At 40.9% G+C, this 13,545-nt stretch overlaps 1 protein-coding gene across 3 annotated transcripts in view; it reads right to left on the bottom strand.

Annotated features, from left to right (window-relative positions):
• The window catches only part of LEF1 (lymphoid enhancer binding factor 1), a 119,881-nt gene that overhangs the window by 105,298 nt on the left and 1,038 nt on the right, over positions 1-13,545 (bottom strand). For all 3 annotated transcript variants that reach the window (XM_054726696.1, XM_054726697.1, XM_054726699.1), the window contains exons 2-3: positions 11,737-11,803; positions 10,128-10,261 (exon numbers count right to left, since the gene is read on the bottom strand). In XM_054726696.1, the coding sequence (XP_054582671.1) occupies positions 10,128-10,261; positions 11,737-11,803 (201 nt within the window). The remainder of the gene's footprint in view (positions 1-10,127; positions 10,262-11,736; positions 11,804-13,545) is intronic.

The raw sequence follows: 13,545 nt of genomic DNA, 5'->3' as shown, positions 1-13,545 counted from the left end.
TATTACAAAGAAATCAAATGAGTGCAAAGATTTAGTTAAAAAACAATGTACTTCAGTACAATGTTGCCCAAGATAGAGGGAAAAGGTAATGTCATCTGAATATGTACCCAAAGACTGATTAGGCAATCATTGCAAATGACATTACAGAAGAGTAAAAACGATATCCACTGTATCAGTGGTCACCCACCTTTCGGACCTCACGGAACACCAGTGGTCCGCGAACCACGGTTTGGTGACCGCTGCACTGTATTATATCAGTGGGGGAGAAGCAAGTTACAAAATGGCATATTATGCTCTCATTGCATGAGTGTCTAACATGCATTGTGTATGTTTGTGTACATTTCTACATATGCATAGGAATAACTCTAAAGGCCACAAGCGAATTTTAAGAGTGTTCATCTCTGACAGTGGGATCCTGGGAATTGAATATTCGTTATTCCTGTTGCTCATCTGAGTTTTCTATTTTTTCTAGTGAACATATATCAATTTTTAATGAGTTATTTCTTTTTATTTTCATTAAAAATAGTTAAGCATTAATGAAAAGAAATTTCCAACAAAATCATCAACATAATAATTGCTTTCCTGTTTTACATTTTAATTATGATTCATTACTGTTTTATGTTCTGGAAGGCAACTATGGTTATTTTTAATGAAAATAAATAAGTTTTTAGACCTTAAGGAAAGGCACGGACTCTACAACTTACTAAATTGAGGCAGGTTACTGCTCTCTCTGAGGATGATAACATCCACCCACAGTTTTCAGTTAAGATGAAATTAAACAAAATAACCATGTAAATGCCTAGCACAGTATCTGGCACAAGGTAGTAGTTTAAAAAAATTAAAAAGGTAATTGTTTTCCCTCTCAAAAACAAAAACAAACTTCAGTTTCAATTTAAGATTTTAATGTATACATAAAAAATGAACAAAAAGACAATTCAAGCAACATTTGGGAGACTTAATTCTTTTCCTAACCTTGCTAGCTAGCTAACTGGTTAACCCAACTATAGTAAACGTATTTTTACTTCAGTCCTTTTGGGGTTTGTTTCTGACTTTAAAAATAATATGTGTTAGGAGTCAAGACAAAGTCTAACACGCCTGAGATAAGGTTACAGTACCTTTTCTCTTTACCCAAGTCATCTTAACTAGTGCACCAAGAGGATATGTGCAATCACCATTATTATAAGGTACTAGGGGGGCCCAGTGCACGAATTCATGCACCTTCAAAGGAACTGTGGGCTGTGAGGCTGCAGTGGGCTCAGGGGCGGGTCTCAGCCCATCCTCCGCACACCTGCCTGGCCCCTTCCGCAGCAGCTCCCCGGTCCCATCTGCTGGCAGCCCTGCTCCCGCCTCCGCTCCCACATGCTGATGGCCCCACTCACACCCGCTGATGACGCAGAGCAATTGGGGCCAGTGCCGGCTGCAGGTGCAAGCGGGGCCATTGCCGGCAGCGGGTGCAAGAGGCGGCTGCTGGCCCCAAGCGCCCCTCAGGAGCAGGGGGAGGTGGAGAAGCCCTGCAGGGTGATCGGGACTGGCAGCTACTGCTCGCACCTGCTGAGGGCGCCAAGTGATTGGGGCCGGCGCCAGGTGCCAGCACTGGGTGATAGCAGCAGCTCTGGTGACGGCAGCAGGTGTGAGTGGGGCCAGCGCCAGCAGCAGGTGCGAGCACCAGGTGGGACCGCAGCACGCAGGAGCAAGGAATTTTCAGTAACCACCAGAGGCTCACCCCGATGACAGTGACCAGCGCCCCACCTTGGTCTGACGCACCCGCTCGCCTGCTCCACCATCCCACCGAGACCGACACCCGCTATGTTCCCCACTCTGCTGCCTGCTGCTGTCGCCCGCCATGTTCCATGCACACCCCCTGGTGGTCAGTGCACGTCACAGCGACCAGTTGTTCGGTTGTTCCATGGTTCGGTCTATTTGCATATTAGGGTTTTATATAGGGAGATAATATATAGTGTTTAAGATGGAAGAATTCTGTACCAAGAAAGCTGACACGATGTTTAAAGGTATTTAACATTAATTGGGTTTCACTGAGAGAAAAAGAAGTCTTGAAAGGAAAGGAAGCTGGAATTTTCCATGAGGCTAGAAGAGCACTGATTTCTCTTTGCTGCCTGGCCAACATATCCCCTTGGACCTGATCCTTTTAGATGCCAGGAAAGCTAGAAAGATTCCAGTTAAAAGAAAATTCAGAGGGAAAAAAAATAACTTGCTTGTTGTCCTCTACATTCACAATTATAGAGATCTCCTCTCTCTCTAATTTTTGCAGTGGGGAGAAGAACCCAGCTCCTAAAGGATTAAGGAGGGGAGGGAGCCTAACCAAAAATATATTCTTACTCCCATCCAAGGAGTTAGGAGTTATCTGGCAATTTTCAAATATTAGAAGGATATGCGATTAATAACAAATATAAAATTTAGGAATCTGATCCCTCATGCTCCTCATTCCCTTACTAGAAGACTATGATGCTGAAAAGAAAAATCAGGTGCTCTCCTAACAATTAGGAGGGGAAAACAGAACCCAAGAGAGGAAAGCCACCTTTGTAAGGGACGTGTTGACAAGTCCCCAAACTTTTATTTATGCAAATACTTTTTAAAGGTTAATGTAGGGCCTTCACTCAGTGTTCAAATTCCAGGCCAGCAAGATGGCATAGCAAGAACCAAAAGTTTCCTCCCTTTCTCAGTTGCTTCCTGGGTACAGCCAAAACCTCTCCTGGCTGCAGAATTCCCAGCAGGTGGGAACCAGGGCACTGGATAATACCACCTGAGACTCCAGCTTTGCTCCCTTATCTGGAAAACTGAGTGCTTTTGCAGGCTTTGTATGAATTTCACATCAACCATACAAGTGGGACAAGCCAGATATTAATATGCCATTTTGTGAATAAGGAAACAATGACGGACAGAGGTTAAATAACTTCTCCAGGCTCTTGGGGAAGAGTAATAAACTTGGGACCAGGCTCAGTTTTCACCTAATAAAGACTCAAAAGTTTTGCTTCCCCATTGCAGAAGGATATAATCAATTTATAGCACACACTGGCCTACGGAAGTCAGCACATGTATTTAGAAAGAATAAAAATACTTTTTTCTTACATATATATTTTATTGGTTTCAAATAGGAAGAGAGAAAAGAAAAACATCAGTGATGAGAGAGAATCACTGATTGGCTGCCTCCTGCACGCCCCCTACTGGGGATCAAGCCTGCAACCTGGGCATGTACCCTGAGGGAGAATCAAACCGGGACCTCCTGGTTCACAGGTCTACACTCAACCACTGAGCCAGACCGGTGGAGCACAAAGAATTTTTAACATCAGAGAACATCTCAAGTGTCACTGAAAAAACAAGTCCTTTCTATCTGGGGAAGAATTAAAATGAAGTGAAGCATTAACCATATGATACTAAAATATAATTGAAGATGGTTTTCTCTTTATTCTATTTCCATCTCAAGCACCCTTCTGCAAAAAAGCATTTCTACCATCTCCTCTTCTTCAGTGAGGTTTCTGGACCTAAGTAAGAGATAAGCACTTCTTACGATCAGTTCTCATAGGAGGGCCCACTCCCATTCTTCTTACACGAGCAGCAAGCTCAGAGGCTGAGAGCTTCCAATTCTTACTTGGAAACTTAACATTCTGTGAGGAGCTGGAAGACACTGATTTAATGCTCTTTTCATGGATGCAACAAAATCAGAGAAAAAGGAAAATAATAAAACGCTAAGGATTATGTAGCAGACACGTTTTAGATTTTGCTTTTCACATAGCATTTGGTTAGATACAGAGAAATCTTTTGGAAACATCCCAAAAACCTACATGAAAATTTCTTTATTCAGCAAATCTACTGAAGTGCCTATTCTGTACTAGGCTGAATATAACTATCTCATAATTCATCAGTCGTCTCAGATCAATTGATCAGATAATCAACTATCATCAACAGTTGATCGTTTCATTGCAAAATAAAAATATAAGGACTTGCAAAAATATTTTAGTATGTCAGCTTTAAATTTTTTGTTTTGGTAATTGTTTCACTGAGAAGCTGACAATAAAGAACATTAAAGCTACACTAGAGCCACTCCTCTTGTTACGTTATAGAGCCTTCCCTCCACCCGGCCCTCATTCAACCTTTCTCTATGTTGAGTAAAATAGCAATAGGCCCCTTTTTTAAAGTGAACATAACATTCACAATTCATTACTTGTGGGCATAGCTAGAAACAACTGTTAATAATCAAATGTTTTTCAGAGTTGACTTGCCCCACATCAGCTGCAAAAATAAGATATATTTCTAGACCTTCTGTGATGCTGCATCTCTGACAGTTATATTTCTCAGATGGGAGACAGGAGACAGGTAACCAAAACTCTTGTTGGCTCCGCAATGCCCTTGCAAATTTCCCACTACACAGGGGAGGCAGGTGAGGACCATTCCTCAGTGAGCTTTGTAAGTAGTCTATATGTAGCAAGTAGATAACTGCAGCAGGTTTATAAGTTTAGATACAATGGGTATTGTGTGCAAATATACTACTTTACAGAGGCTATATTCCTCTGAACAGCCTCTGTTATTCGTCTATAAATAGCCCAGGCTAGATTAGCTACATTATCAAAATCTCTGGAGTTAGCAATCCCTGTTCACTGTTAGTGTTCAACTCCCCATCTCCCCCTTTGGTGCATTTCAAACCTTACCCCCCAGTCTTTGTTGTTGGTCTTTAGGTCACTTCCTGGCTTTATGCCTCTAAATCCTAGAGACTGAATCATTTATTTGCTTAAAATGACTTAAGGGCTTATAGCAGAGCCTACAGTTCCTAGACTGTGACTTCATAAGGTCACAATTAATATTTAAAAAGTGATCATGAATCTAAAACACATTTTTTAATTATTTAAATAAGATCCAATGGTTGCCTTTTTCAAATGAGTGAGGACCTGTCAGGACAGTACAAAGCAGTACTAAGTCTCTAGATGCCACAGTATTAGCTTTCCACAGGCTGGCTCAGTTTGGCCTAACCACTTAGGTAATAACTTTAAAGATGCAAGTGTTACATGAATATCCTCTTTTTCTAAACCTTATTCCCATGACAGCAGCACCTATGTAACGCTGTGCTCTACTCTGCCCAGAAATAAAACAGATGTGCTTTTCTGCTGGCCCACAGACACTGCTGGCATATTATGCCCTTAAATTCCAAGTTTACCTCAAAATCAAAGGGAAACCAGTTTTATAAAGTTCTCATCATATATCTAGAATACACACATGAGAAACAAAAGGAGTTAGAGAAGAATGGAATGATCCAATTGCTTTTATAAAATGCCAGTCACATACACCAAAAACATTTCTGTCTAAAGAACTAACAGGATTCGTTTAAAAAAAGGGAGAGAGAGACTCAAAAGCTGCAAATTTTTCTCAGTTGATATTATGGAAGAATACTTGTGAGGCTACAAGTTCAAGTCCAGACAGACCCATTTGGGAGGCCCTATCTCTGTCCTGTTAAATCACACAGGAGTCTTTGTCCACAAGAGAAAGTGACTGGATGAAAATAATGGGGTTGATGAGAGCAAGTCCAGGGCCGGCTTGGGGGATGGGAGAGGGTTACTTCAAAGAGCAAGATTTTCTGTAGGTTGGCTCAATGGCCTTGTCTTAGTGAAACTGGGTTGTTCTCAAGTTTTTATGAACAAGAAATCTCTAGGATCATTTCAAAAAAACACATCTGCATAAGGGCCATACACTTGTGGTACCAGTCACGCAAGAACACCAGCTCCTGAAGGGCCACGCGGTATGGCTCCCTGGGCCCCTGGAGTAAGTAAGCTGTTAGTCATAAGAGACCTAAGCTACCTGAAGGGGGGACGGCAACAGCGCCCAGTTATTCTTATTGTGATCCTTTCCCCAACTTTGCAGCAGTACAATTAAGAATGAATCCAACAGAAGAGTCTGGGAGCTCTATGGAATTTTCCCATGCTTTCTTCTGACATCCACATTCAGATCTGAGATAGAACGTGCTTCCTAAAAGTTGACTTCTCCTGCACTTGAGGTAAAGAGGAAAATTTATTACACTTAGCTTCAGAAAGTGTACAACTTAGATTAGAAAATTTAAAGTAATTTGTCAGTAAATCACACTAAGTAGCTCCGTGCACTAAAGTGAAAAAGACACACTGCCGTAAAAATCTTGCTCAAAATACAAGCCATAGTCTCCTCTACCCTTGAATTAATTATTATTTCTGTGATTGTTTGTAAAGCTACACAGGAATGTGATGTACGGTGATTTAAGTGTAAGCTTACTGATTAGACATATTCACCTTAGTTCCTTAATTTCAGATGTCATCAATGATAAAAAAGAAAAAAAAAGAATCCAATTGTAGCTGTTTGTAAAGCAAATACAAACATGGGAGGAGATTACAACAAAGGTATAATAGGTCTAATTCTGTCCATCAGAAATCCAAATGTTGACTCCCTGAAAGTAAAAACCACACACTAGAACTCAAAGCCTAACGAGTTGTTTTAAATAGGGGGTAAAAAAGAACCCCTGAGACATTTTAATAGCAATGTCTAATAATAGAAATAAGAAAGACGAAGTGCAAACATCTTCCTTTCCCACCTTAAAGTCTATCCTCAGGAAGAGCACAGAGAAACACACATGCAGCCAGCAGCCAGCAGCCGGGCTGACCAGGTGCACTGTGGTTGGTAGAACCCAGCTGCAACATTTGTCGTTTCCTGCACTAAGCCGGCGGCTTTTCCCTCCCCGGAGCAGCTGAAGAGAAATGAGATGTTTCTCTTCAAAGGTGTTAAACATTTGGGCTGTGTGAGGGACAAATGGAAGCCTGACACCTAAGATGAATAACCACAGCGCTCTGGGCCAATGAGAACTTTCACTGTGTTTAAAGCCAGCCAGGCGCGCTGCTCACACGGTGTTCAGGCACATGAGCGCAGGGACCCCTCAGAGGAGGAAACAAGCTATTTTGTTTTTCTTTTAATATTAACCTTTACCATTTGCCGACAGGGATTTTCATAAATAAGACTCAGAGAAAGAAGGGCTCGGGGGGTGCTTTTAATACACGCGCCAGGCTCGCTGCTAGGACATATTTAACAGGCTTCTGCATCCTCTCCCTCTCTGCCAAGGCAGCCAAGGTTTACTGTGCTTCCAGAACTCACACCGACACCAAGTGAGTTGTCAGTACAGGTACTTTCTCGTTAGGTCCGTTTTGTCTGAAGTAAGAATTCTTATTTAAAATTTCGTGAGACACCCATTTGTAAGCTTTGTGGCATAGACACCCCTCTAAGAATTCCAGTTTGGGAAGGATATAATTAGCCCGTTAAAATTTTCCTTCTGAAGGAAAAAAGAGAAAAAGCTGGATTGGAGAAGGTGGTTCTCCCGAGCAGATAATACTACACTCAGGTCCTACGTAAAAGCTCGGCGATCATACACGGTGTCAGTGTTTGTCGGAAAAAAAGAGGAAAAGCATACAGAATTGTTAGAATGAGCTACCAGCAGAAACATCTCTGTGCGTGCCAGTGGCCCTAAACTGCTATTCTCCGGATTACCTGCAGTTACTACAAATGGAAGATTCTGTGTGGGGAAAGGGGCAGTCTGGGCCTTCCCCCACCCCCAGATGTGTTTCTAGTCCTAACACCTGCAGGCCTAAAGTGCAGTAAACAAGCAGTTGTTTATAATGCAAATTCAAGTAACTGGGATGCCTCCAGGCTGCTCCCACCTTAAGCCCAAACACAAATGGTCACCCTGCTCCTCGACACCCCAGATAAAAACCTATCACTGTGGATGTCAGTTACACAAACGCTGGCTAGCTCGCTCTGCTAAGGACTGAGCTAGCAAGAAGGCAGAAGTGTGGTTAAGGGTGAAGGAGAGAGGCTGCCTTCCGGTTAAAGTGTTTTGGGTCTCAGACACGTTAAAAACAGCTGTTAGGTATTAAAAACCCAAGACTGCAACTCACTTTGGTTGAACCTTAAACAAAAAAATTGGACATAGCCTTGAGGTTAAAACTGAAAAGCTTCTGGAACTGTGTAAACTGCAGAATATCTGCAAGAAAATGTGCCTAAAATAATATGTCCTAAAATGTAACAGAATAAAGCAAAGCAGCAGATAACAGGGTAAAGTAACTTCTTCCTGACCACACCCCTCTCTTCCACTCTACACCAACCAACATTTATTCTGGCCACAAATCTTTCCTAAACAATGAATGGCTGTTCAATTTACTGACCTCAAAATTTGAATACATACACTAACAATAAATACCGTCCATTTTCTATCAAAATTTCAAAATGATTAATATGGAGGGGGGAGCAAAAGCTGGAGAGAAATGGTGAAGGCAGAAAATTCTGATTGAAAGAGGAAGAGAAGCTTACTTTTCAATATTAGTAGGGATCATTTATAAATACCAATAGGTTTTTTTTCTTATATTGGCTTTAAAAATTATTTTGAAAGGAGAAGTAGCTAAACTATGGAACAAATCCCACAAATACTTATTAAGCATTAACTGTGCATAGCTGAAAAGTATAAGATTGTTTTGTTGGCTATTTTCTATTTTTTAACAAGTTAGAGACTGTAATCTAGATTTGTGAGAAAGATTATTTGCGGTTCTAAAAAGGCTTTCAACAGAAATCTTCAATTATTCCTCATCTAAATCATATTCCCCACCCCTTCATAAAAACCAAACCAAACAAAATATCCCAACTATAAAAGAAATATCTGATATGTTTGTATGTTCAGTTCAACAAATATAAAGTCTCCTACAAATTTTAAAACTTAGAGAAGCATTTATTTGGCAGTGGTCTCTAAATATTAAACTGTATTTGTTTTTACGCGTTCATTCACATGTTAGGTAGGAGATTCATATTTACCACACAGGAATCTCTATCATTAAATTATTTAAAAAGCCTTTTAAAATAAAATGTGAAATTGCTATTTCAACCATCACAAGATCCCCAAGGTCACAATTTTAGCCGCGATATAAAAATTAGAAAAATCTTAATCCCTACTCGAAAGGGCAAGTATGTTTTTGAAATCTGTGGAAAAATAATGACAATAACTTCTAAATCACAGTGCCCACATAAAACAGTTCGGTTTCACATACCTATCATGTCAACAATTGAGTGCCGTGGATAATCAAAATAAACACTCATACTCTTGACTCTGAGTCATTCCTCCCTGCTATTTTGGTGAATCTTTTCGACCCCAGATTCTGCTCACTGAGGGATTAATGACAGTACTTTCTCCAAATGTCTGTGACTGATTTTTTTCACTTAGTGGAAGAACTGGGCTAATAAGGCAAAAATCATAGGCTCCTTTTCATGATCAAGATGTGACTCCAAGGAGGGACAGGTAGACTGAAACTCTAATCCTCAAGGCCCAGCATACACGCTTTTCATACACTTTTAGGTGGGAGAGGGCGAAGGAGAGGGAATGAAGGTAAATATATTGATGGAGCACTAAACACCAATCCCCAAGCCACAGGGCTGGTTCCCAGGGAGCACAATCACCAGCACATTTCATGTTCACACACTATACAAGTTTCCCTTTTCATGCTCTCTCAATATAGAGATGAGGGAGGCTTCTCCTACTCAGCAACAGAGAAATACTGGCAAGTACAGATCTGGGCTTCTTCATGGTGCTATACATTTGCAACAATGGACAGCAGAGTAAAAATAGCTTGTGCAACTGATTTTAAAAGAAACATTAGCTAATACAATAAAAAGAGGACTCTGTTTTAGAAGCTAAAGATTTCGAACATTCAGCTTCAATGAGCCAAAGTGTTCTGATTCTACATAGCTTAAGGGCAATGTAAATACAGCAGGTGGCTAACTGAAAGAGTAAATCAATTTTTTCTTCTCATCAGCACAGACAACACAATACTCATAAAATTATAAGTTCGTTGACTTCACTTGATTTCATGACAATTGGTAATCTGTTATTTATTCATCTTAACCAATAAAAAGCTAAAATTCCAAATACAAGACATCAAAATTAGCACTCTTTTAAGGCAGCCATTCCTCATAACAGGTCTTATTTAGCAATGACTGGTCATACATAATGAAAGCATCTCTAATGTGTTTTAAAAAAAAACACACAAAAAATCATTTTTTTTCCAAAATACAAATTAATGTGCTCTTCTGAAAATAATTTGTAACATCAGCATGTTACTCACTGTTCTCGGAATGGGTGGAGAGAGAGATCCATTGGACATGTATGGGTCATTATTCATATTTGGCATCATTATGTACCCGGAATAACTCGAGTAGGAGGGTCCCTTGTTGTAGAGGCCTCCGTCTGGATGCTTTCCTGAGAGAATCCAAAGAACAATTGATGAGGCACTGGCTTCCTTTTTTATATATCACTGTCTTTTATCTGAAAAATCAACTAGTTCTATGACAAATGGGACCTTACATAAGAGTTGTTTACAAAATATTGTAACTGAATTATTATGCTCTATTTTAGATTGACAGTATTTATTCTCTTAAATGAAATTAGCAGTGAACCAGATGTTTTAAAAAACATGTGGTTCAATTTACTTCCACTACTGACGGGTGTTTTTACAAAAATAAGTGTTATCCATCTAACTTAATTTGTTCTAATACTAACAAACTGGACTAAGAAATAGAAACACATGAAAGAACACACACAAACCTAAAGCTGCAATATAAACATATTAGGCCATTTAGCCATTCACACGCATATATACATTTATACACTTAAAGTTATGGTCCATCTTATAGGCAAACTTGTAAATCCTACCTGTGCTTCAAGATTTCTAGAAAATTTCCAGGTTTTATGGAAGGAGAGAGTTGTAACTGGTATATGGACAACAACCCAAATTTATGAAGGATTAACTCCAGGAGACTTTATTTTATGTGCTACACTTACATCATTTTGCCAAAGTAATTTGCATGTGTTCAGTATATACATTTCTTCTCTTTAATCTGTGTAACTACTTTGTAGCTCAGAAGGAAGCCTGATATTATAGATCTCTTCCCTTCTTCTCTGGGTTGACATATTATACATACAAACACTTCGTTCTGGTCAGGCCAATTGTAAATAATTAAAGGAGAACAGAAAAGCCGACTGTCCAACAAGGAAACCTTATAGATGCCTTGATTCTTTTAAAGTCACATGGAGTTCTCCTTAAATCTAAAAAATATATACAATTTTTAAGTTTTGAGCAAGAATCAGAAATGGGGAGGAAGCCTGACTGTCATGTTTCATATGCATAGTTCCTAATTTTACAAATAAAAGTTTTATATTTTTACAAGTTAGATTCTGCTTCACTGAGCCATATTTAGTCCATGCATTCTCTGCCTGCCTTCTCACTGTAAATAGAAACAGCAATTTAACAAATGAAAATCCATTTGAAACTATTCATGTTGGTAAAAAAAATTGGTTTAGACTGTCACTATAACAATTCAGGGGGGAAAAATGCTAAAGGTCTAAGCCAATTACCACGTTAGGTAAAATGAAGAAAAGAGGCAACCTCATCATTTCCTCTTCCACAATGAATTTGGAAGCCAAATGAAATCCAAAGTGCCCTAACGCATTCAAAGGCAGTTTTAAAATTCCATAAATACACATTAGAGATAAGCATTAAGTTTCCTGGATTTTCTTTCCCATTTTGTTAAAATAATGGGCATAGTCTTACCACATCTGATCCTGCGTTGTTGTTTTTTGTTGTTGTTTTTTAACTCAAAATAGCAAAACGTACCTACATTCACACACTGCACTTGTTAAATGATAAAGTTGAAAGAAGTAGATTTAGGTCTTACCATCATCCGGGTGTTCTCTGGCCTTGTCATGGTAGGATTCCTGCGAGGTTTGTGCTTGTCTGGCCACCTAACAGCATGAATCCCCATCCCCAAAAGAAAGAAAAATCACCTTAGAGTTTGTGACAATACTGACATAAGTGTGCGTCCACTGGTGCAACTCAATCACCTGTTTTATCCACCTAAGAGGTGGAGGCTAGGGTTGAGTATTGGGAAATCTTTTGCTTTTTAACATGTATTTCTGAATCATTATTATCTACCGAGGACTACAAAGAGCATAAGTAATAAGAGGAAAAACAATAACAATATAGTAAACGTGGTTAAGATCCACATGCTGGTCTGACTGATGTTTGCTAAAATGCATCAAGGCTGCTGGGATGCCTAACATGATAAGAGTGAGTTAATGGGGTTGATCGTTTTGATAGCTTCTTCAACCACTGTTGACTTCAATCAGAGCTGATTAAAAGCTTGCTGCAATGTCACTTTACAGCTGAAAATGACATTTTAAATAAAGGCAAGTCAGCCTCTCACAGATGGGGGCTTGAGGCCGTTGTCCCAAAGCCAGCGCCAGCAGGAGCTCCACTCCATGTAACCTACCATGGCCGGCTGAGGGCAAGCTTGCCAGAGAAAAGTGAACTGCTCTGTGGTTAAAGAAAGGAAGATTTGAGAGTCGGGTTATAGACATCTCAAAGGGAGCCCAGCTAATATCAGTTCTGGTAACCACCATCCACCCAGGCTCAACCACGTGCAAATCAGTGGTATCACCCCCTTCACCATCTTCCTTGGGACTGCCCCGTGCCCATTTACCACCAGACAAACACTGGCAGAGCCCCGAAACCCGGATTCTGGGCTTCAGATGCAGCAGGAAAAATGTGAAACGGTGGCAAATTTATTTATGGAAAAAGGAAGGACAGCAAAATGGGTAGGAAGAAACAGAGGCTCCCCTACAATATGAGCGTTTAGCCCGAGTGTTTTAGGTGTCATTTGGTTCTTTGGACATGTATCCCCCACCAATGACTTCTTCCCCCTCGATATACACACAGTCACAAACCATTTAAATGGGGTTGGGTGCACCCCAACTCCCTCCCTCCGCCAGGACGATCCCCTTCAAATTGGCATAATGGGATGGAAGATTCAGAGGATAAAGAACTCCTTATATATTCTCCTTAGAACTCGGGCCCCCAGCCTTCAAAATGAGTACTCACCCCTGCCATTGGGATAAAGAAGGTAACTCTGAGGTGTTCTTAAACGCGTGTTTAAAACCCCAAATGCCCCCGCCCCCAAAACCACACGCTTTCTCTTTGGGGGCAGAAGGATGCCATTTAAGGGAAAAGGGTATAACCTCCAAGTTTCTGTGGAGGGAAAAATCGTTGATGAAATCATCTGAGTGTCAGAACTTTTCTACCGGATTTCCTCCAAAGCGTTTCCCAGCTGTTGAACTAGGGTGGCCAGTGGAGTGTCGGGTGTCAGGGTCCATCCGCCCACCCCACCCCCCTGCTGAAGCTTTCGCGCGGCCCGAAATAGCCCTTCCGCGGGGTCCCTGCTCCGGGCTTTCTCCCGCAGGCACCCACGTGGCTCTATTTACTCGACTCGAGTTACCAGCAGCGATCGCCCGCCACTGGCCTGGAGATCTGATCAAGCAAAGGCTTTCCACCATCCCCCGAGTGGGTGCCCTGGCTTCCGCCGCACCTCCACTCTCGCTCGCCGGTCTTCTGTGTAGATTGAAGGCCTGATCCGGGCCCAAACCAACCCCAAATATAAGCGTCTTGGATTTTTGTTCTTTTAAGTGATGGGGGTTGGAGAAAACCGGTG

Source organism: Eptesicus fuscus, chromosome 2 (assembly GCF_027574615.1).
Source record: "Eptesicus fuscus isolate TK198812 chromosome 2, DD_ASM_mEF_20220401, whole genome shotgun sequence".
NCBI lineage: Eukaryota > Metazoa > Chordata > Mammalia > Chiroptera > Vespertilionidae > Eptesicus > Eptesicus fuscus.
Note: the sequence above shows the minus strand (reverse complement) of the source record. Positions and strands in the feature narration are given on the sequence as shown.